Source organism: Muntiacus reevesi, chromosome 2 (assembly GCF_963930625.1).
Source record: "Muntiacus reevesi chromosome 2, mMunRee1.1, whole genome shotgun sequence".
In the NCBI taxonomy this organism is placed as follows: domain Eukaryota; kingdom Metazoa; phylum Chordata; class Mammalia; order Artiodactyla; family Cervidae; genus Muntiacus; species Muntiacus reevesi.
The window spans coordinates 178,945,159-178,967,470 of NC_089250.1; the positions used below are offsets into that span (position 1 = coordinate 178,945,159).

Consider the following 22,312-nt stretch of genomic DNA (forward strand, 5'->3'; position numbering starts at 1 on the left):
CTCTGTTGTATTGCTGACACTTCTTAGACCTATTTTCATTTACTGTGAGCTGTCTAATTGTGAGACAACAAAAGCTGGAGTTTCCACTCTGGTGATGTCTCCTATCTTGAAGATGTCACTTTAGTATTTCATCATTAAAGTGATATTAGCTGTAGGTCTTTTTGTACATGCTCTTTATCAAGTTGAGGAATTTTTTTTGCCTTCCTATTTTGTGAGTTTTATCATAAATGAGTGTTGGAGCAATCTATTTTAAAACAAAATATAAATTTGAAAGATTGAGGAGATTTTCAAACAGGTTTGCTTCACACACCTGTCCCAAGCTGAGAAATACAGTTGTCTTCTTTCCCCTTCTATTCCTGGGGGAAAATGTAGGGGGAATGTTTTCCATATCATTGCATAATTTTTTTTCAGGATATCAGGTAGATTCATAATCTTTTGCGTAGTTAGTACTACTTAAAAAGCCCCCACCATGTCAGCACATTCCTATTTCCAGATGGTCAGGCTGTAAATATATGTAAAGATCGAAGTGACCTGAGGCAAAATGCAGTCTGCCAAGGCTATCTGGCTGTCTGTCACCAGTCCCTTCTCTGCATAGCCCGGGAAGATGAGCTCGATCTTATTCCCGTCTATCCCCTGGAAGAACCCTTTCTGTACTACATGGTCATTTGCGTTTAAAAGCAGTTTGGAATATGAAGGCTGGAAACACATCAAGTGGCTGGATGTCTCTTGCACATTCACAGGAACCTAGACATTCAGGATAAATGTTTATTGTGCATTTGCATAGGGCCTGGTGCTAAATAGATAGTCACTAAAGATTCAAGAAAATTAGAGATACCAAGGGAACATTTCATGCAAAGATGGGCTCGATAAAGGACAGAAATGGTATGGACCTAACAGAAGCAGAAGATATTAAGATGAGGTGGCAAGAATACACATAGGACTGTACAAAAAATATCTTCATGACCCAGATAATCACAATGGTGTGATCACTCACCTAGAGCCAGACATCCTGGAATGTGAAGTCAAGTGGGCCTTAGAACGCATCACTATGAACAAAGCTAGTGGAGGTGATGGAATTCCAGTTGAGCTATTTCAAATCCTAAAAGATGATGCTATGAAACTGCTGCACTCAATATGCCAGCAAATTTGGAAAACTCAGCAGTAGCCACAGGACTGAAAAAGATCAGTTTTCATTCCAATCCGAAAGAAAGGCAATGCCAAAGAATGCTCAAACTACTGCACAATTGCACTCATCTCACATGCTGGTAAAGTAATGCTCAAAATTCTCCAAGCCAGGCTTCAGCAATACGTGAACTGTGAACTTCCAGATGTTCAAGCTGGTTTTAGAAAAGGCAGAGAAACCAGAGATCAAATTGCCAACATCCGCTGGATCATCAAAAAAGTAAAAGAGTTCCAGAAAAACATCTATTTCTGCTTTATTGACTATGCCAAAGCCTTTGATTGTGTGGATCACAATAAACTGTGGAAAATTCTGAAAGGGATGGGAATACCAGATCACCTGACCCGCCTCTTGAAAAATGTACATGCTGCTCAGGAAGCAACAGTTAGAACTGGACATGGACCAACAGACTGGTTCCAAATAGGAAAAGGAGTATGTCAAGGCTGTATATTGTCACCCTGCTTATTTAATTTATATGCAGAGTACATCATGCAAAATGTTGGGCTGGATGAAGTATAAACTGGAATCAAGATTGCCAGGAGAAATATCAAGAACCTCAGATATGCAGATGACACCACCCTTATGGCAGAAAGTGAGGAAGAACTGAAAATCCTCTTGATGAAAGTGAAAGAGGAGAGTGAAAAAGTTGGCTTAAAGCTCAACATTCAGAAAACTAAGATCATGGCATCCAGTCCCATCACTTCATGGCAAATAGATGGGGAAACAGTGGAAGCAGTGTCAGGCTATTTTTGGGGGCTCCGAAATCACTGCAGATGGTGACTGCAGCCATGAAATTAAAAGATGCTTACTCCTTGGGAGGAAAGTTATGACCAACCTAGACAGCATATTAAAAAGCAGAGACATTACTTTGCCAACAACGATCCGTCTAATCAAGGCTATGGTTTTTCCTGTGGTCATGTATGGATGTGAGAGTTGGACTGTGAAGAAAGCTGAGTGCCGAAGAATTGATGCTTTTGAACTGTGGTGTTGAAGAAGACTCTTAAGAGTCCCTTGGACTGCAAGGAGATCCAACCAGTCCATCCTAAAGGAGATCAGTCCTGGGTGTTCATTGGAAGGACTGATGCTGAAGCTGAAACTCCAATACTTTGGCCCCTCATGTGAAGAGTTGATTCATTGGAAAAGACCCTGATGCTTGGAGGGATTGGGGGCAGGAGGAGAAGGGGACGACAGAGGATGAGATGGCTGGATGGCATCACCGACTCAATGGACATGAGTTTGAGTAAACTCTGGGAGTTGGTGATGGACAGGGAGGCCTGGAGTGCTGCAATTCATGGGGTCGCAAAGAGTAGACACGACTGAGTGACTGAACTGAACTGAACTGAAAGATTTGTTGAATACATTGTTCCCAAGTTATTAACAAATTTTCCACAACTGTTGAGATTTCCAACACTTAGGTAGGGTAAAATATGTTTTGCTTTCAACTCTAGATTTTTGGTCCATTGGGAATTATGAAAAATGCTGTTTCTATGGCTGAGGATGAACAATGGAAGAGAATACGGACATTGCTGTCTCCAACCTTCACCAGTGGGAAGCTTAAGGAGGTAAGAAAAGAAGAGGGTTTTCCATGAGCAACTTAAAGAATAAGGTAGAAAATAAATTCATATCCTTGTCCAAGGAGTGGTGTGCCAAATTTGAGTTTCCTGAAATGGTTTTTATCTTCACATCCTAGAAGAGACATCATCAGATTTATAATAAAATGTCACTGATGGCTCCATGCCCCTGAAAACCAGGTCCTTCTAAAACTTGAGTGTCCACATTTAACTTCCTGCGCTGTTGTGTTTTGTGTCTAGATGTTCCCTATCATTAGGCAGTATGGAGATGTGTTGGTAAGGAACCTGAGGAAGAAAGCAGAGAAAGGTGCGTCGGTCGACATAAAAGAGTAAGTAGGGGTGAAGCTGCTGGTCCTCTGAGCGCCACTGAGCCCCTCTGTTGCCTGCCTTGGAGCCAAATTCCCACTGCTGAGTTACTCTAGTGACCAAATAGAAGTAGGTGTGTGGTTTCCAACTCCGACTGGCTGGCCAAGAATGAGTGGTGGCTCATGAAGGTATCAGAAGGTATCTTCTGTGTACATGAGCCAGGGTTAACTTATCTGCTTGACTGTCACCTTGGATATTCTGGGAGACAAAAATACACAGTGTGGCCTTAAATCAGGGAGCATGATGCCTCCATCTCTGTCCTGTTTTTCAAGATTGCTTTGGCTATTTATGGGCTTGTATGGTTCCATATAAACTTGAGGATTATTTGTTGTAGTTCTGTGAAAAGTAACACAGGTATTTTATAGGGATTGTGTTAAATCTATAGAGTGCTTTGGGTTGTATGAACATTTAGGCAATATTAATTGTTCCTATCCATGTACATGTAGTATCTTTCTGTTTGTTTGAATTTCCTTCATCATTTTATTGTTTTCATAGTATAGGTCTTTCACTCCCTGATTAGGTTTATTCCTGGGTGTTTTATTCCTTTAATGTGATTTTAAACAGGATTGTTTTTATCATTTTCTCTTTCTTATAGTTATTTATTACTGTATAGAAAAGCACCAGATTTCTGCATATTAATCATGTACCTACCACTTTACTGAATTCATTTATTCTAGATTTTTGGTGGAACTTCAGGGTTGCCTATATGAAGTATTATTTCATCTGCAAATACTGATAGTTTTAGATGTACCCTTCCAATTTGGATGTTTTTTACTTCTTTTTCTTGTCTGATTACTATGGCTAGGACTTCCAATTCTGTATTGAGTAGAAGAGGCAAGAATGGGCATCCTTGTCTTATTACTGATTATAGAGAGTACTGGTACAAAACAGACACATATCAATTGAGTAAATTTGAGAGCTCCAAAATAAACCCTTATACTTAGAGTCAAGGAGGCAGGAATATATAGTGGAGAAAAAACAGTCTCTTCAATAACTGTGCTGGGAAAACTGGACAGCTATATGTAAAAGAAAGAATTTAGAACATTTTCTGATACCCTATAGAAAAACAAACTCAAAATGGATTAAAGATCTAAATTTAAGACTGGAAACCATTAAAACATAGAAGAAACAATAGGCAGAATGGTCTTTTGCCATAATTCATAACAATATGTTTTTGAATTTAACTCTTAAGGCAAGGAAAATAAGAGCAAAAATAAGCAAATGACCTAATTTTTATTTTTGCCTAATTGAACTTAAAAATCTTTTGCACAGTGAAGTAAAATATTGATAAGATGAAAAGACCACCTAGTTAATGGATGGGAGAATAATTTGCAAATGATATGATGATAAGAGGTTAGTATCCAAAAATATATAAATGTCTCGTACAACTCAAAGTCTACATAACAAACTACCCAATGAAAAATGGGCAGAAGATCTTAATAGACATTTTTTTCAAGTGAAGATGTACAGTTGATAAGATGTTCAACATTGCAAATCATCAGAGAAATGCAAATCAAAATCACAAAATCAGCCAACACCTGTAAGTTTGGGTGAGGATGTGGAGAAAAGGAAACCCTGGTACAAGGTTGGTGGACTGTGAATTGATGCAGAAACCATATGGAGGTTTCTCCACAGTCTTAAAGAAAACTATTGTCTGTATTCCGTCACGTCCCACTCTCTGTGACCCCACAGACTGTAGCCCGCCAGGCTCCTCTGTCCATGGGATTTCCCAGGCAAGAATACTGGTGTGGGTAGCCATTCCCTTCTGCAGGGGACCTTCCTGACCCAGGGATTAAACCCAAATCTCCTGCCTTGCAGGCAGTTGCTTTACCACTGATTCACCCAGGAAGCCTGAGGACTGTGATATGATTCAGCAGTTCCACCCTGGGTATACATACAGTGAAAATGAAAACACTAATTTGAAAAGGTACAGGCACCCCATTTCTTTTATCAGCTTTATTTACAGTAGTCAAGATATGGAAGAATGCAAGTATCTGTCAGAAGATGAATGTTGAAAGATGTGTCACACATGTGTACACACACACACACACACACACACACACACACACACACACACTGTAGAAAACAAACTGATGGTTACCAGTGGGAAGTAGGAAGTGGAGTGAAGATAGAATAGAGGATTAAAAGGTACAAATTACAATGTATAACATAATTGTGCTACAGGGATAGATGGTACATAACAAGGAATATATTTAATATTTAATAATAGCAACTTTATTTTTTTCATTTATTTTTTATTTTTTTAAATTTATTTTTATTAGTTGGAGGCTAATTACTTTACAATATTTAGTTGAAGGCTAATTACTTTACAATATTGTAGTGGGTTTTGTCATACATTGACATGAATCAGCCATGGATTTACATGTATTCCCCATCCTGATCCCCCCTCCCACCTCCCTCTCCACCCGCTCCCTCTGGGTCTTCCCAGTGCACCAGGAACAAGCACTTGTCTCATGCATCCCACCTGGGCTGGTGATCTGTTTCACCCTAGATAATATACATGTTTCAATGCTGTTCTCTTGAAACTTTAAATGGAGTATTTAAAATCGCTCTTCTACACCTGAAACTAATGTGATATTGTATATTAACTCTGCTTTTGTGCTAAAGGGGAATCAGCTCTGAGCACAATTCTGTGGTGAGGTGAGACCCACATCAATGTCCCCTTTCTTGACTCCCCAGAAAGAGTGAATTTGCTCCCTTCATTCTGCTCAGACACAGTCCTTATTCACCTATTATTGCCCATAGTTAAAGCACACTACTGTCCTTTTGTCTGATTATGGACTCTATCCTTCTATGACTGAGCTCCTTGAGTTTGGGAGTGGGGGGGTTCTAAGTTGCCTTAGTGTCCCCATCTACCCAGCACAGGGGCAGTTACATCATCTACACCTCATACACACCTCAGGAGTGAGTGAGAGTAGCAGAAAGTCTTCCATGATCCAGCAGGTGGTTCTGAGAGACTATGTCTCTTGACCTGTCTTGCCTGGGCATCTGATTTTATATAATTTTCTTGTTGACTGTGTTGGATATGGATAGTCAGCTGGTCCCAGTTTTAACTGTCTGTGTTTATCTTTCTCTACTCAGCGTCTTTGGGGCCTACAGCATGGATGTGATTACTAGCACATCATTTGGAGTGAATATAGATTCCCTTGGCAACCCACAAGATCCCTTTGTGGACAATGCCAAGAAGCTCTTAAGATTTAATATCCTCGATCCATTTCTTCTCTCAATAGGTAAGTGTCCTACTACATTTCTTTTTCTGTATTCCTCCTTCCCTCTTGTTCTTTCTTCCTCCCTCCCTCCTTCCCTCCGTTCCTTCCTTCTTCTTGATAGGTTTATTGAGATATAATTCACCAATTTAAAATATACAATTCAATGGTTTTTATAACCTAAGTGTCCATTGATGGATAAATGGATAGGAAAAACGTGGTGCATGTACACACATACACAAACACAACAGAATACTATTCAGCCATGAAAAGGAAAGAAATTCTTCCATTTGCAGCAATGTAGCTGGACCTCATGCTAAGTGAGCTAAGTCAGATAGAAAGACAAATACTATATGTTGAATCAAAGGAAGAAATCCAAACTCATAGAAAAATGATGTCAGAGTTTTGGTTACCAGAGACAGGGTTTGGGAGATAGAATTGGATGATGGTGGTCAAAAAGTACAAATTTCAGTTGGTGCAATTTGCTTATAGGTATCCAGTTGTCTCAGTACCACTATTGAAAAGCCTGTTTTGTCTCCATTGAATGGTCTTGGAAACATTTTCATTGTTCAATTGGCCATAGACAAGTGGGTTTATTTCTGGACTCAAAACTTTATTCCATGAATATATGTGCATCCTTAGGCCAGTGCCACATTGCCTTGATTAATGTAGCTTTATGGTAAGTCTTAAAATCAGGAAATGTCTTATAACTTTATTATTTTTTTCAGTAATATTGTGTCTTCTCTGAGCCTCTTTCAATGTCATATGAATTTAAGCTAAGTTAGTCAGTTTCTTCAAAGAGGTCAGCTAGAGTTCTGATAGGGAATGTCTTATATCCGTCAATTTGCCATCTTGACAATGTAAATGTTCTGATTCGTGATCATGGCATGTTTTTCATTTACTTGCATCTTCTTTAATTTAGTTCAACAAGATTTTGTGGTTTTCAGTGTGTAAATTTTACATGTCTTTTATTTTCTTCCTACTTATTCTATTCTTTTTGATGTTATTGTAAGTGGAGTTATTTTCTTTTTGTGTGTGTGAGTTATTTTCTTAATGTCACTTTATATTATTTATTGCAATATAGAAATTCAGTTGATTTTGTATTTTGATCTTGTATCTTTTTTTTCTTTTTATTTTAGTTGGAGGCTAATTACTTTACAATATTGTAGTGGTTTTTGTCTTGATCTTGTATCTCGAAACCCTGCTGCACTTATTTATTTTTTCTAATATGTTTTTAGTGGTTTTCTTAGGATTCCCTGTATAAAATATCATGTTATCTGATAGTAGAGGTTTAGTCTTCGTTTCCTATATGGATATATTTTATTTAATTTTCTTGACTAATTCTTCTGGTTAGAATGTCAGGTACAATTTTGGGTAGAAGTGGTGAAAAAGGCTTCCTTGTCTTATTCTTAATTTTAGAGAAAATCATACAGTTTTTCACTATTAGGTATTAGTGTTAACTATGGGTTTACGTAAGTTGTTAAATATATGTTTTTCTTTCTTTCTTTTTTTTAAAATATGTGTTTTTCATAGATTCCTTTTATCAGGTTGATGAAAGTCCTTTCTGTTCCTGTTTGCTGAGAGTTTTTTTTTTTTTTAATCACAAGCACGTATGGGATTTTTGTTACATGCTTCTTCTGCATCTATTAAATAATTGTGTGGTCATTTTTTATTACTCTATTGAAATGGCATATTATACAACCTTGCATTCCTGGGATAAAGTGTGCTTATATATGACGTATACATCTTTGTATATGTTAGTAGATTCAGTTTGCTAGTAGTTTTTTTGAGGATTTGTGTATCCGTGGTTGTAAGATACATTGGTCTGTTGTTTTCTTTTCCTCTACTATCTTACTCTGTTTCTCACACCAGGTTAATACTGATCCTGAAGAATGACTTTCAAAGTATTCTGTCATCTTCTATTTGTCAGATGAGTTAGTGAAAAATTGGCATTAATTCTTTAATTATTTGAGTGGTGTTCAAAATTGAAACCATCTGAACCTGAGCTTTTCATTGTCAAGTTGTGTGTAGTTTCTTGATTATCAAATCAAACTGTATTTCTTATAGGTCTATTCACATTGTTTCTTTCTTTTTGAGTAGTTTCTGTTTTTTTCAGTATATTAATTTATAATTACTAATCACTAATAATGAGTGATGTTGAGCATCTTTTCATGTGTTTATTAGCCATCTTTATGTCTTTGGAGAAATGTCTGTTTAGGTCTTTTGCCCAATTTTTGATTGGGTTGTACATTTTTCTGGTATTGAACTGCATGAACTGCTTGTATATTTTGGAGATTAATTCTTTGTCAGTTTCTTCATTTCATACTATATGCTCCCAGTCTAAGGGCTATCTTTTCACCTTGCTTATAGTTTCCTTCATTGTGTGAAAGCTTTTGAGTCCCATTTTTTAATTTTTGTTTTTATTTCCATTACTCTGGGAGGTCGGTCATAGAGCATCTTGCTGTGATTTATGTCAGAGAGTGTTCTGCCTTTGTTTTCCTCTATTTATAGTTTTTGGCCTTTCATCCATTTTGAGTTAATTTTTGTATATGGTGTTAGAAGGTGTTCTAGTTTCATTCTTTTACACATAGTTGACCAGTTTTCCCAGCACAACTTTTTGAAGAGACTCTTCTCTATTGTATATTTTTGCCTCCTTTATCAAAGATAAGGTGTCCTTGGTGCATGAATTTACCTCTGGACTATTTTGTTCCATTGATCTACACTGATTTCTGTCTTTGTGCCAGTACCATACTGTCTTGATGACTGTAGCTTTGTAGTATAGTCTTCTCTGGTGGCTTAGACAGGAAAGAATCTGCAGACAATGCAGGAGACCTGGGTTCAGTTCCTGGGTTGGGAAGATCCCCTGGAGAAAAAAATGGCAACCCAATCCAGTATTCTTGCCTGGAGAATCCCATGGACAGAGGTGCCTGGAGGACTGTAGACCATGGGGTCACAAAAAATCAGACAGGACTGAGTGACTAACACTTTCACTTTCTTTAAGTATAGTCTGAAGTCAGGCAGATTGATTCCTCCAGTTCCATTCTTTCTCAATATTGCTTTGAAAGCATTCCCTCTAAAGTCAGGAACAAGACAAGTGTTCCCACTCTCATCACTACTATTCAACATAGCTTTGGAAGTTCTAGCCACAGCAATCAGAGATGAAAAAGAAATAAAAGGAATCCAGACTAGAAAAGAAGAGGTTAAATTCACACTGTTTACAGATAACATCATCCTCTACATAGAAAACCCTAAAGATGCCATGAGAAAATTACTAGAGCTAATCAATGAATATAGTAAAGTTGCAGGATATAAAATTAATACACAGAAATCCCTTGCATTTCTACATAATAACAATGAAAAATCAGAAGGAGAAATTAAGGAAATAACCCCATTCATCATTGCATCAAAAATAATAAAATAGTTAGGAACAAATTTACCTAAAGAAACAAAAGACCTCTATACAGGAAGCTATAAAACACTGATGAAAGAAATCAGAGATGACACAAATAGATGGAGAACTATACCGTGTTCTTGGATTGAAAGAATCAATATAGTGAAAATAAGTATACTATCCAAAGCAAATCTATAGATTCAATGCAACCCCTATCAAACTACCAATGATATTTTTCACAGAACTAAAACAAATAATTTCACAATTTGTATGGAAACACAAAAGACCCTGAATAGCCAAAGCAATCTTGAGAAAGAAGAATGAAGCTGGAAGAATCAACCTTCCTGTTTAATAATTTTTAGTGGAAAAATTCAGATTGTCTCTTTCTTTTTGAGTTAGCTTCTGTACTTCATGTCTTTTAAGGAATTTGTCCACTTCCTCTAAGTTATCTAATTTATTGGTGAACCTTGTTCCTGGTATTCTTTTAATGTCAACAGTAATCTCTCCTCTTTCATTGGGATGCTACATATTTGAGTTCTCTCTCTCTCTCTTTTTATTTTTTGGTCTATCTAGCTTCAAAGGGCTTCCCTGATAGCTCAGTTGGTAAAGAATCCACCTACAATGCAGGAGATCCTGGTTCAATTCCTGGGTTGGGAAGATCCACTGGAGAAGGGATAGGCTACCCACTCCTGTATTCTTGGGCTTCCCTTGTGGCTTAACTGGTAAATAATCCGCCTGCAGTGCAGGAGACCTGGGATCGATCCCTGGGTTGGGAAGATCCCCTGGAGAAGGGAAAGATACCCACTCCAGTATTCTGGCCTGGAAAATTCCATGAACTGTGTAGTCCATGGGGTCACAAAGAGTTAGACAAAAGTGAATAACTTTCACCTCACTAGCTTAAAAGTTCTTTTCAAAGAATTAGCTTTTGGTTTCATTGATTTTCTCAATTGTTTTTATTCGCTCTGTTTCATTAGTTTCTGCTCTTGTCTTTATTAATTTCTTCTTCTAGATTTAGGTTGAGGTTGCTCTTCCTTTTTCAGTGAGTTAGGGTGGAAATTTAGGCTCATGACTTAAGATCTTTGTTCTTTTTAAATTTTATAGCCTTAAACTTTTCCATGAGCACTGTTTTTTCTACATCCCATTTGTTTTGGTAGGCAATAGTTTCATTTTTATTTATTTCAAAGTAATTCCTGTTGTATTTTTGATACAGTATACAGCTCATTGTTTATTTAGGAGTGTATTGTTTAATTTCCATGTATTTGTGAGTTTCCCAATTTTGGTTATTGATTTTTAATTTAATTCCATTGTGGTTAAAAGATATATACTGTTTTATTTCTATCTTGATGGCTTTTGCATAAAATGGTTAATTAGAGTAGCACACTATAGTGTGGTTTGTTCAAAGAAATTCTAATCCAATAGATAAAAAACTATGAAGGTAAGGAATATAATCCGTTTTTTTCTGATCATTCCAAAAGGCCGAAAGGACCACTGATTTCACTGCTATAGTGATGGCCCCCATAAGTGGACTTGGCCTTGCTCAGTCATTGGCTGGTATGTCTGAGCAAAAGTCATACAGGAAGTGATTCTGGTTGAGAACCCTGGTATCTTTCTCTGATTGATAGAGCAAATTATACTTGCTGTGTAAGTTTTGAATTTTCACTGTGCTTTTCTGTTATCTCTTCCCCATAGTACTCTTTCCATTCCTTGTCCCAATCTTTGAAGTATTAAATATCACCATATTTCCAAAAAGCGCTGTGAATTTTTTGACAAAATCTGTAAAAAGGATAAAAGAAAGTCGCCTCAAAGATAATCAAAAGGTAAAATCTGGTGGTGTTTACATGAGGGAATTCACTTTTTGAAAATTTGTTCATCTGTACACATAAGATCTGTGAACTTCTCTGCATTTTTAAAAAGATATGTAGAGAAGTATAGATTTTAGAACTGGGGGGGGAGTTAATTAATATATCATTGTGGAGGGATGAGAAAGGTGGAGATTGGGGAATAAATAAGAAAATGGACCAGAGAGTGACATTTAAGTTTAATAGTAGGCATGCACATTAGTATGTCATTGCATAAGTCTTGTTGAGGTGAAAGCTTTACCACTTCCATTCAATAAACTGTTAAAGAATTACTGTTTAAAAATGATTTTACTGATATTATAGATGCCACAGATGTTATACTGGTAAAGAATCACTTTCAATCCAAGACTCCTATATTATAGATTGTGTAATGGAAAGCCCCATCAGGCAGCTGGTGGAGTGAATTCTATGTTAAATTGGAGCCCTCTCCTAGTCTGGCATGGGCATGGGGTCTTCTCTGGGCCATGAGGCTGCAAGCTGGTTAACCCATCTTTGCCTCCATGAAGCCTGGAGGCCAGCACAAGCATGTCTGCAGGTCAGGGGGACAGAGGGTTTTGTACCCAATATGTCACTGTAGACTGTATAGAGTTCTGAAAGGGTCAAGGCCTTGAAGATGCTTCTATACAAGCTGCCAAAGTACTTTGCAAATGTGAGGGGATTAATTTGTATGGTAACTCATTAGGAATTAAAATTGAAAGGAAAAAAAGTATTAAAGTCATTGATTTTCTCCTGAGCAAACAGGTGTGACAGAAGAGACAGCAGGCAACTCTTTGGCAAGGAAGCTATTTCAAAAACCAGAGAAACCAAAGATCAGAGAGAGTGAGGACCAAAAAGCAGTTGACATGGTGGCTGGGTTTCTCTCTGGGAAACGTCGTGTTCTCTGAGATCTGTAGGTGAATGTTAGTTCACTGAGGACTCAGGGAATACCAGTCAGACTTCTGCTCTTTAAGGGGCCATAATCTCACAAAAGAGGTTAAATACTGCACTCCTGATTTATCTATGACTTTACAAGTAACCTTCTATCATAGAATTTTTTTTTCTGCTTACAGCCACGTGTGGACTTGCTTCAGTTGATGATTAACTCTCAGAATTCTAAAGAAACAGACAATCACAAAGGTAACCAAGGAGAACTCCAGAGGGGCCACAATGGGGAGACACAGAGGTAGGGGGAAGTTCTGAAAATGTGTAGGAAGTTTTCTAGGCAGAGAGGAATTTCTGCCAAATTGAAGAAAGACACTCGTGCAGAAAGAAAGAGCAGACTGTGGTACTTCCTGGAAGTTTGCAGGCACAACTTTGTTCAGAGTTGGAGGAACAAGTATAACAAGGATGTCATGCCTAGAAGTCAGTTATGATGTAGATTACTTACAGGTGAACCTCTGGGAAACTTGGTTCCAATATCAGTTCTCAGGCTCCTCCAGACCCACCAAGTCAGAAACTCTGCCTGGATATTTGCATCAAGGCTTCATCCCTTCATTCATCAGGGGACACATTGCCCCAGTGTTGGTGACCTTAAGTTGGAACACTTTTAAACTTGTGTTCACCAGCTTACTCTACTGTAAAATGTATTTTTCTCCCCTTTGTCATGTAACTTCTGGGAGAAGCCTTTGAGACTGTAAATATTCTGTTCCTCTTCAAATTGTCACCCACTGGTTTTATCATTCACGGATGGTTTTTTACTGAAACCGTTGTAACTATGATGATTATAGCATGATGCCTTTCAAAACCCATCATTCTTCTGTGTTTTTGAGCTGATGTTCTTTCATAGGGAGAGCTCTCCATTGTCCCCCAATCATTTATTTATTTATATCAGTATAATCTTATATATAACTAACTTACTCGCTCACATCACTCTTCAATTTAATTTTCAAATTGTCGGTTTTGTCCACTGGAGCCCTTTCAAGTGGGCTCCTATATATATTCTACTTTTTTTCTCCTAAGACATTTTTTTCAATAGGCTATTTTTTAGCAGAAATTAAAAAAGCATAGTTGAGTTTAGAGAGTTTACCAAAGAATATTAGAGTTTACCAAAATACATTCTGCCCCCACCTACATACAGTTTTCCTCAATATCTGAAGTTCATACTGGAGTGATACACTTGTTATAATCAGTGAACCTACACTGATACATTATTATCACCTAAAGACAATAGTTCCCACCTGGGTCCAACATTGGTATTGTACATTCTATGGGTTTTGATAAATGTATAATAATGTGTGTCCACGACTGTAGTGGTGTTCAGAGTATGTATCCTTTTCATTTATCATTTTCCAAGAACTTCCTTACTTCCTAATGTAAGGCATTCCAGCTTTCTCTTCTATTTCCTCTAGAATAAGCCATTTCTCTAAGAAGTTCAGGTTCCATTTAGTGAGAAATGGTATTTAGAATCCAAAATCTGGGTTCTAGGAATGCTCATTGCTTCTAGGGTTTCTTTGCTTCTAGATCATCTCAGTGGACAACTGTCAGAACACCAAATATTTTTACACTTATGTAAAAATAAAAAAAGATTTCTGTATCTACCACAAATCACTGATATAAACATGCTCCCTCTCTCTCAGACAAAAAGACCCTGGTGTGTTTTAATTCTATGACATGAATACTCCTATATGATTAATCTGAAGCTACCAATGGATGGATAACCATATCACAAAATTATGAATTTTGTAAAATTTGTTCTTGAAACCAGGGATAAACTGGCTGCATCCCATTCTCAATATATCTATACCTGTTTATATACCTACTTATATCTATCTATCTATTATTATATCTATTTTTCTAAGTAAATGATTCAATACAACTTTCTGTGATGAAGGAAATATTCTGTATCTGCTCTGTTCAATATAGTAATCACTAGACATAAGTGTCTGTTGAGGACTTGACATGTGACTAGTGCCACTGAAACCTGAATACTAAATTGTATTTAATCAATTAATATTTGAAGAATCATATATTAGCACAACTCTAAACTTTGAGTATTATGCAGTTTATGCTAACTGGAGAAAGAATTTATGGTTTGGATGGTTGAATTTATTGACAGTAGCATCACAGATATCATCACTGGGGAATTAGAACTTTGTAGATCTTTATTGCACTCATTATGCATTGCTTTTATTGCTAATCACTTGTTTGGGGCAGGTACTATTTTGAGTTGAGTGCTCTCAGTAACAAAGATCCTACTTTAGTCCCATCAAATAACTGAGAGCCTGAGCATGCTTGGTCTCTCGGGAGAAAATAAAAATGGAGACCAGTGTATAACCACAGGGCTGTTTGGTAAGAATAAAGAAGAGCAGAAAGAGGGGTTGTATACTGAGAGGATGACGTTCAGGCCAGAGTTGAATCAGCATTGCTAATTCTATTCCCTGGACCTAATTTTTCTATATTTCACACTGGCCTATGTCCTTATATGCACACATTCTTTCTTCTGCTATTTTAATGCCAATGATTAGACCAGGATCATCACAACTCTTCAAGTTTTTTTGATTTCTGTAGCTTCTATACATATCTTGAACATCCCCTTGAAGACTTGTGTCCCAGGTCTTCTATCACCTGATGACTCTCAAGGGCACAATCCATGCTTCTCAGGCTACATTGTGCACATACATCACCACATCTCATGAAAGTTCATGTGTTGTTTCCATAGTTCTAGGTTTTTAGGATTTGAGACTCAGAATTTGTATTAGGCTTCTAGATCCTGCTCATGCTGCTGGTCCATGGACCACTCTCTGAGTAACAAGAGTTTAACTGTAGCCCAGTATTGTACTCTTATGTTCCTGTAAACAAGTTTTGATAAAATATAATTTAATTTACCCTACCATATAGCCTTAGTATTGTAAATCTCTCAAAAAACAAAACAAAACAAAATCAAACTGTACCTTAAGTGAAATAATTTAAAATATTCTAGAAGGGAACGGTACTCCATTTTACTTGGAGCTAAAGTTCTTTTACAGTTCTCTAAGGGACACACTGATAACACTGTAGATTTTAGACAGAAGTGCTATCTCTTGAAATTACCCAGCTGTGTTGGTGGGGCTGTGGTATTGCCAGGAACAGAGGGCCAAGAATAGTAGAGACTTGGGAAAAACTGGATTAAGACAGCTCTTGGCTTTTTCTTGGCTTTGTGAGGCAGACACAGTGGAAATCGCTCTCAGTTTGATTCTGAATTGCTTTTACATCATTCCCCTAGGGGTTTGGGAATTACACTGAAATGTCTGTTCATCTTAAGTGTGATTTTTACATTGCCATGCTTTACCTAAAATGTCTTGACTTTCTTTTTAGCTCTCTCTGACCAAGAACTCATGGCCCAAAGTATTATCTTTATTTTTGCTGGCTATGAGACCACTAGCAATACTCTTTCCTTCCTTTTGTATATTTTGGCCACTCACCCTGATGTTCAGCAGAAGTTGCAGGAGGAAATTGATGTGACTTTCCCCAGTAAGGTGAGTGATGATACCTGGAGAGAGAGGGAGCAGGTGAGGCCTTAGCATGATTGTCTTCTCCCTCCTTATTAGGAGGTTTTTGCCCAAAGCATAAGCATCAAATCATTTACCTCCATTCCCAGGTAGTACACTGGAAAGGAATCCAATCCTCCTGCCAATGCAGGAGATGCGGGTTCAATACCTGGGTTGGGAAGATCCCCTGGAATAGGAAATGGCAACGCACTCCAGTATTCTTGCCTGGGAAATCCATGTACAGGGGAGCCTGGTAGGCTACAGTTCATGGGATCGCAAAGAGTTGGGGAAGACTAAGCAATTGGGCACCACACATTTAGGAAGGATGTATAGCATACAAAACAAAGGGAGAAAACATAAGTACTTCATGCTACTCACAGCAATATAAGTACTTTGAAAAAAATACTGGTCCAGAGTTATCAGTTATCAGAATAACCCCAACTAAAATTCACAGAACTTCAGTGGCATCACTTACTACTCTGGTGTCTGAATTTGTTGTTGTTCAGTTACTAAGTTGTTTTGGACTCTGTGACTCCATGGACTGCAGCATGCCAGGCCTCCCTGTCCCTCACTATCTCCCAGAGTTTGCCCAAGTTCATGGTGTCTGCACATTTATTGATGTTGGCTGGACTTACTGTGGTCTGTGTGTTGGCTGATCTTGGCTGCCCTTAGCTAAGTTGGACTGACTCAACTCCACACATGCTCCTCACTTGTCTCAATCTCCACATGTCTGCTTCTCAGGGCAGTGGTAGATGTTATGAGCAAGAGGCCTAATCCCATGGGTGACTTTCAAAACTCTGCTAGCATTACGCTTAGTGAGTATTCCACAGGTTCAAAGTGAGCCACCTGACCAACCTGAGTCAGAATGGGAGGGCACCACAGAGTTAATGGCAAAGGGAATGGACAGAGGAAATGATGGAGAATTGGGACCATTAATTCAGTCTACTGCCCTGAGTAAACCATAGCCTAGGTGGAGCCTGGTGTACAAGAAGGATATATGGTAGGAAACAGAGGACATGAGTATGAGACCTGACTGGTTTTGGACAAGTCTTATGACCTTTCAAATCCTAGTTCCTTCAAATACTTTGTAGGGCCTGCATAAATTAGAGATGATATTTCTTCTCTGGTAAATCCCATATTGGGATTCTCTTGATTACAAGAAGATCAAAAGGCGGTTAACAGACCGAGACTAGCTAAGGCATTACATTCTCTCCTTTTTATAAGAATACTTAAAAATAATACTACTACTGGCTAATATGTACTTCTTACTATATATGTCTGTTCTAAATACTTTGTATTTATGAATGTGTTTAATTTCTGATAAATTATTTGTCAGGAGAGGTAGGTTATTCCTCAGTAATGGACAAGCCCTGGAATCTCAGGGGCTTTCATAGCAAAGCTTTACTTCAGTCTATGTCTACAGACTCAACATGGATTGTTAGTGGAGGATGGAATGGACAGCTCTGCTTCACAGAGTCACTCAGGAAAACCGACTCAGAGCTTCCGCCATCTTGTAGCTGCCTTATCCGGAACATGAGACCTTCTTGTCATCTGTGGAATAAGGAACACGAGAGTTGCTTTCCAGGGTTCAAATGATTTGTCTCTGAACTGACATAATCACCTCACAGCCTGTTGACTGATTTGGACTTAACCTCAAGTGGAGTGGGGAAAATGGGGCCGACTTGGATGCTGGGTGAGCAGTGAATGTCTCTGCCACACAACCTTATGGAGTGTCAGCCGCAACTGTCTCCATATAGCATATGAGGAAACTGAGCTACAGGGAGATGAAATACTTCCAGACACTAGTTGTGTGCCTGGTGGTGATCTAGTCAAGCTGTGATCCCTGGTGTTGGCTCCTGAGGCATTCTTACCTTCTACAATGTTGCTCCTTAAATATAACCCCACTTGACAGCCACGTATCACCCCCAGTGGTCTCAAATCTCAGTCAAAACTGGAGTTCTTTGTGGTGTGTGGATAGCTGGTCCCTGGGGCTGGAGTGGCTTGTTTAGACCTTCAGACCTTAGGGTCACACCCACAGGGACAATAGGAGACTCTTCTAGCAGCAGAGGGTGGGGTTCTGATCCTCTTGTAACTTCCTTGCATCTGAAATTGTGTTCTCATTCATTTGCAGATTTGGCTTAGAAAGTTTCTCCCCAAGTTATTTATAGAGTTTTCACATATTGTTTCTGGACTGTACATGTATAATGAAGAGAATAAGCAATCAACAGTATTTATCTAAGAACCTTCATGTTGAATAGGGTATTTGCTCTGCTACATGTTCTTTCCTTTGTACAGATGTATGGCCTCATTTTAAAAAGAAATTGTGATTTGGCCTTTTTCACTTAAGCGTAAGGGTCCTAGTCTGTTGGTCATGTTTGTTCTCATGAGAGAGAAAATACACTCCCTGATAACCTGTGGTGTTTCACACTGTTTAGATGATTGTCCCAATTTTCTTCTATTGTCATAACTACTGTACCGTCAATGGGCATTGAGAGGTCAAAGGACATGATGGTAATGTCTATAAATGCTAAGGTCCTTTACCAATTTAAATTATTCCCTGGAGCTCCTAACATTTCAATAGGACTATATAGATAGCATTCAAGGGTGATCCAAATTCTTTTTAATTTATCAAAATCTGTTTTTCTCTTCCCAGGCGCCTCCAACCTACGATGTCCTGGCACAGATGGAGTATCTTGACATGGTGGTGAATGAGACTCTCAGAATGTTCCCAATTGCTGTTAGACTGGAGAGGTTCTGTAAGAAGGATGTGGAAATCCATGGGGTGTCCATTCCCAAAGGGATGACAGTGACAGTGCCAATCTCCGTGCTTCACAGAGACCCACAGCTCTGGCCAGAGCCTGAGGAGTTCCGTCCTGAAAGGTACAAGACTCCAGGGAAGGGACCCCCTCTGATCCAGTTGCTCAGAGCGTATTCTGACAACCCTTATTATGGGTGACGAATATGTGACTGTACAATCATATTTATTTTACAACTTTTTATTGTTAAATGTATTTTCTTATTCCAAGAATGGTATTATTTGATTAAAAACTTTACCAACCATAAACTAAAAAAAAAAAGAAAAATTTAGTTGTGTGCATTCCTAAAACCTTAAGCTTCTTTGTTGTTTAGTCACTTAAGTCATTTCCGACTCTTTGTGACCTCATGAACTTTAGCCCACCAGTCTCCTCTGTCCATGGGATTTTCCAGGCAAGAAGACTGGAGTGGGTTGCTATTTTCTTCTCCAGGGGATATTCCTGACCTGGGGATCGAACCCACATCTCCCGCATTGGCAAGTGGATACTTTATCACTGAGCCACCAGGGAAGCCCAATATCTTAAGATAGGCCTCATTAATAGTGCAATGTAAGTCCTGTGGACATTTTTCTATGCATATACAGATTGTTAAAACTTAGAATGGCATTACATATAGTGTGATTTTTTCAATTACTTACTATATTTAACAGTAAACTATAAATAGCATTCTGTGTTTTTAAAATATATATATAATTGTTGCATCTGCTATAATTTACTTAACAGCTATATTATTTTAGGTGATTTGTTTTTTTTTTTTTCCTTAAGTTTTTCTGTCTGTTCTCCTTAGCTCTTTGAATTCATCACTAACGTTCCCATATTTCCATTTCTTTAAACATTGGCTGCTGTTTCCTCTATTATTATTTTAGGACTGTAGGCTGAAGACCTAGAGGTGGTTCCAGCAGCCTCAATGAGGGTGAGGAGAAATAGGTGTCCTGGCTCTGTCTGTGCCTGTAGACCTGGGCCAGCTCCCTTTTTCCTCCATGTTTTTTGACCTTCCAAAAAGAAGTCCCTTGCTCTCTAGACATCTAGACACCCCCGTTGGAGAGGTTAAGCATTGTCTTCTGGGAATTCAGATTCATGTTCTGGTTTGGACACAGATTGGATCTGAAAAGAGTTGATGCTCTTCCATTTTTTTATGGTGAGCAAAAGTTGTATTGAACATTTTAGGGTACTATCTGGGCACCTTTATGAGCCCCTGACTATAAGCTCCGTGACGGGAGGGACTGTGTCTCGTTCAACCTTTAGTCCCTAGCGCTAGCATAATCTGTACTCATGGCGTTGTTGAAAACAGAGTCAGAGTCCACCAAGTCCTCTGTTCTGGACCAGGGAACCTCTGTGTCTCCCTCAACCTCAGCAACTTCAACTTCCCCTTCTGCAGTATCAGGAACCTAAAACAAGAGCCCACTCACTGTATTACCCTTTGATTCACTCAGCCATCAAGCAGAGAGTTAGTGCTCACCTGTGTGTGTCAGGGTCTGGGCCAGGGAGTGAGAAATCCAAATGTTAAAGCAGATTATAAAGAGTTTTTGACATATACACAGTATAGTTTATAGTTACATGTTCTATGAATCATGTTTAGTGTATCAGTATGTGTCCATTCCCTGCTCAACAGCCTTCAACCCAGGTCTGCAGCACTCAGATGCTGCCCTTTGACTAATTTCCCATATAGGTGCAGTCACATTATCTGTATTCTTCCAGAATATTTTCCATAATAGGACTGTTTAAAATATACACAACCAAATGCCATTATCACTTCTCCAAATCCAAATTTGAATAAAGCAGAGGTCTAGCCATCATGGACTTTATCGGTTTGTGGAACAGATACACAAAAAAATCAGTGATTGTACCAGAGTAGAGTAGAGTCATATGCCCTCATAAATCTACTAACCTCAGCAACCTCTGTGTGTGGGAGAAAGAGACATACCCACACAAGAGGAAGCAAAGGGAAAACAACAGAAAACTAACAATTTAAATACTCAAGGATGTTTCTGCTGCTTCCTTCGTCTCTGAGCACATAACCAATGTCAGTGCTTATGGAGGCAGGAACCCACTCTTCCTTCAATCAGTCTCATTTCCTAAATGCCTTTCAAAGCGTGAGCATCTCACCAACCTGAGTGTAAATTTCATATTTAAAGATACATTTTCTTTAAACAGCCTTCATCTTATTTTTTCACCCAGACTGAAAGCTCCTGTAGGATCTGGGGAATGGGAAGGCTTTGGTGCTTACCTTTTTCACAGCAAAATCACCACAGCAGGTTTCAGTCACCTACCCACAGGAGTCTCCCTTATGCTACTGGTTGAGGATTTAAGTTAAAACTTCAGACCTGAAGCTCCTGTGATTTTTCTGTTTCATTCACTTGTTTCATCTACTGTTGTGGATTCAGGTTCAGTAAGAAGAACAAGGACAGCATAAATCCTTACGTCTACCTGCCTTTTGGAACTGGACCCCGAAATTGCATTGGCATGAGGTTTGCCATCATGAATATGAAACTTGCTGTCGTCAGAGTCCTGCAGAACTTCTCCTTTAAACCTTGTAAAGAAACACAGGTTGGCAGTTAACTATCTGCATAAATAATGTTTTATTGGGAATTTTTTAACCAAGATGTATTTCTCTGTGTCTATAAGATTGTATCTATAAGACTTATCCCTGGAGGGTTAGGTCTGTGACTTCATAAAGACCCAACTGTAAAGGTCATCTACAGTCTAGGCAGTTAGCACGACATGACTGTACAAAGTCAGTGAACTTGAACAACTTTTAAAATTTGATTTCACGTCCACTGGAAGGAAGGAAACTGTCGTACAAAGTCGTGAGAGCAGTGATGATCATGTTATGAATTTTCAGTGATGCCCTTCTCCATGGGAACTTACAGAAGCTCTCCTGACAGTGATTCTCAGCCACTGTTTGTATAAAGAAATTACTGGGGAGCAATATCCCGATGCTGAGGTCATCTCAGTCTCTCTAAAATAATTCCCCCAGGGTGTGGCGTTGAGAGCACCCCCACTGATCCTCCTGTGCAGCCACAGTGATCCCTGAGTGAGAGCATTTCTGCCGGATGGGTAGGCTTCCCACAGCCCCTCACCTGCCAGGGATCCTGCTGCCATCCAGCTGGGCGCCCTTTACATTCTAACAATGACTGTGTGTCCCTCCTGTCCACCCTCCAGTTTGTTCTCCCCCTTCGAGTTCCAGTTCAGTCCCGAGCCCCTCCATGCAGCCTGCCCGTCCAGGCCAGAGCCCACTCTCCCCTCTGCTGTGTTTACAGGCACCACAGGCTGGCGTCATGGGTCCTACCACCTAACAATACTTTGTCCCTGAACCAGCCAGTTTGGTTCCTTTGTTTCCTTTGCACCTAAGAAGGTCTTTAACTCTGTCCCCTCATTTTATTCCTTCCATAAATGCCCAGTGGTGCCTTGACATCATCAGGCAAATGTTTAAGGAGTGACTTGCAGTTGATTAGAGCTC

At 38.9% G+C, this 22,312-nt stretch overlaps 1 protein-coding gene across 2 annotated transcripts in view; it reads left to right on the plus strand.

Annotated features, from left to right (window-relative positions):
- The window catches only part of LOC136160331 (cytochrome P450 3A24), a 39,793-nt gene that overhangs the window by 15,959 nt on the left and 1,522 nt on the right, over window positions 1-22,312 (plus strand). Inside the window, exons 5-13 of one of the 2 annotated variants that reach the window (XM_065923838.1) lie at window positions 2,629-2,742; window positions 2,992-3,080; window positions 6,220-6,368; window positions 11,425-11,552; window positions 12,644-12,710; window positions 15,867-16,027; window positions 18,693-18,919; window positions 21,105-21,107; window positions 21,237-21,399. In XM_065923838.1, coding sequence (XP_065779910.1) covers window positions 2,629-2,742; window positions 2,992-3,080; window positions 6,220-6,368; window positions 11,425-11,552; window positions 12,644-12,710; window positions 15,867-16,027; window positions 18,693-18,919; window positions 21,105-21,107; window positions 21,237-21,399 — 1,101 coding nt within the window. The remainder of the gene's footprint in view (window positions 1-2,628; window positions 2,743-2,991; window positions 3,081-6,219; window positions 6,369-11,424; window positions 11,553-12,643; window positions 12,711-15,866; window positions 16,028-18,692; window positions 18,920-21,104; window positions 21,108-21,236; window positions 21,400-22,312) is intronic. The other variant, XM_065923837.1, reaches the window with a different exon arrangement.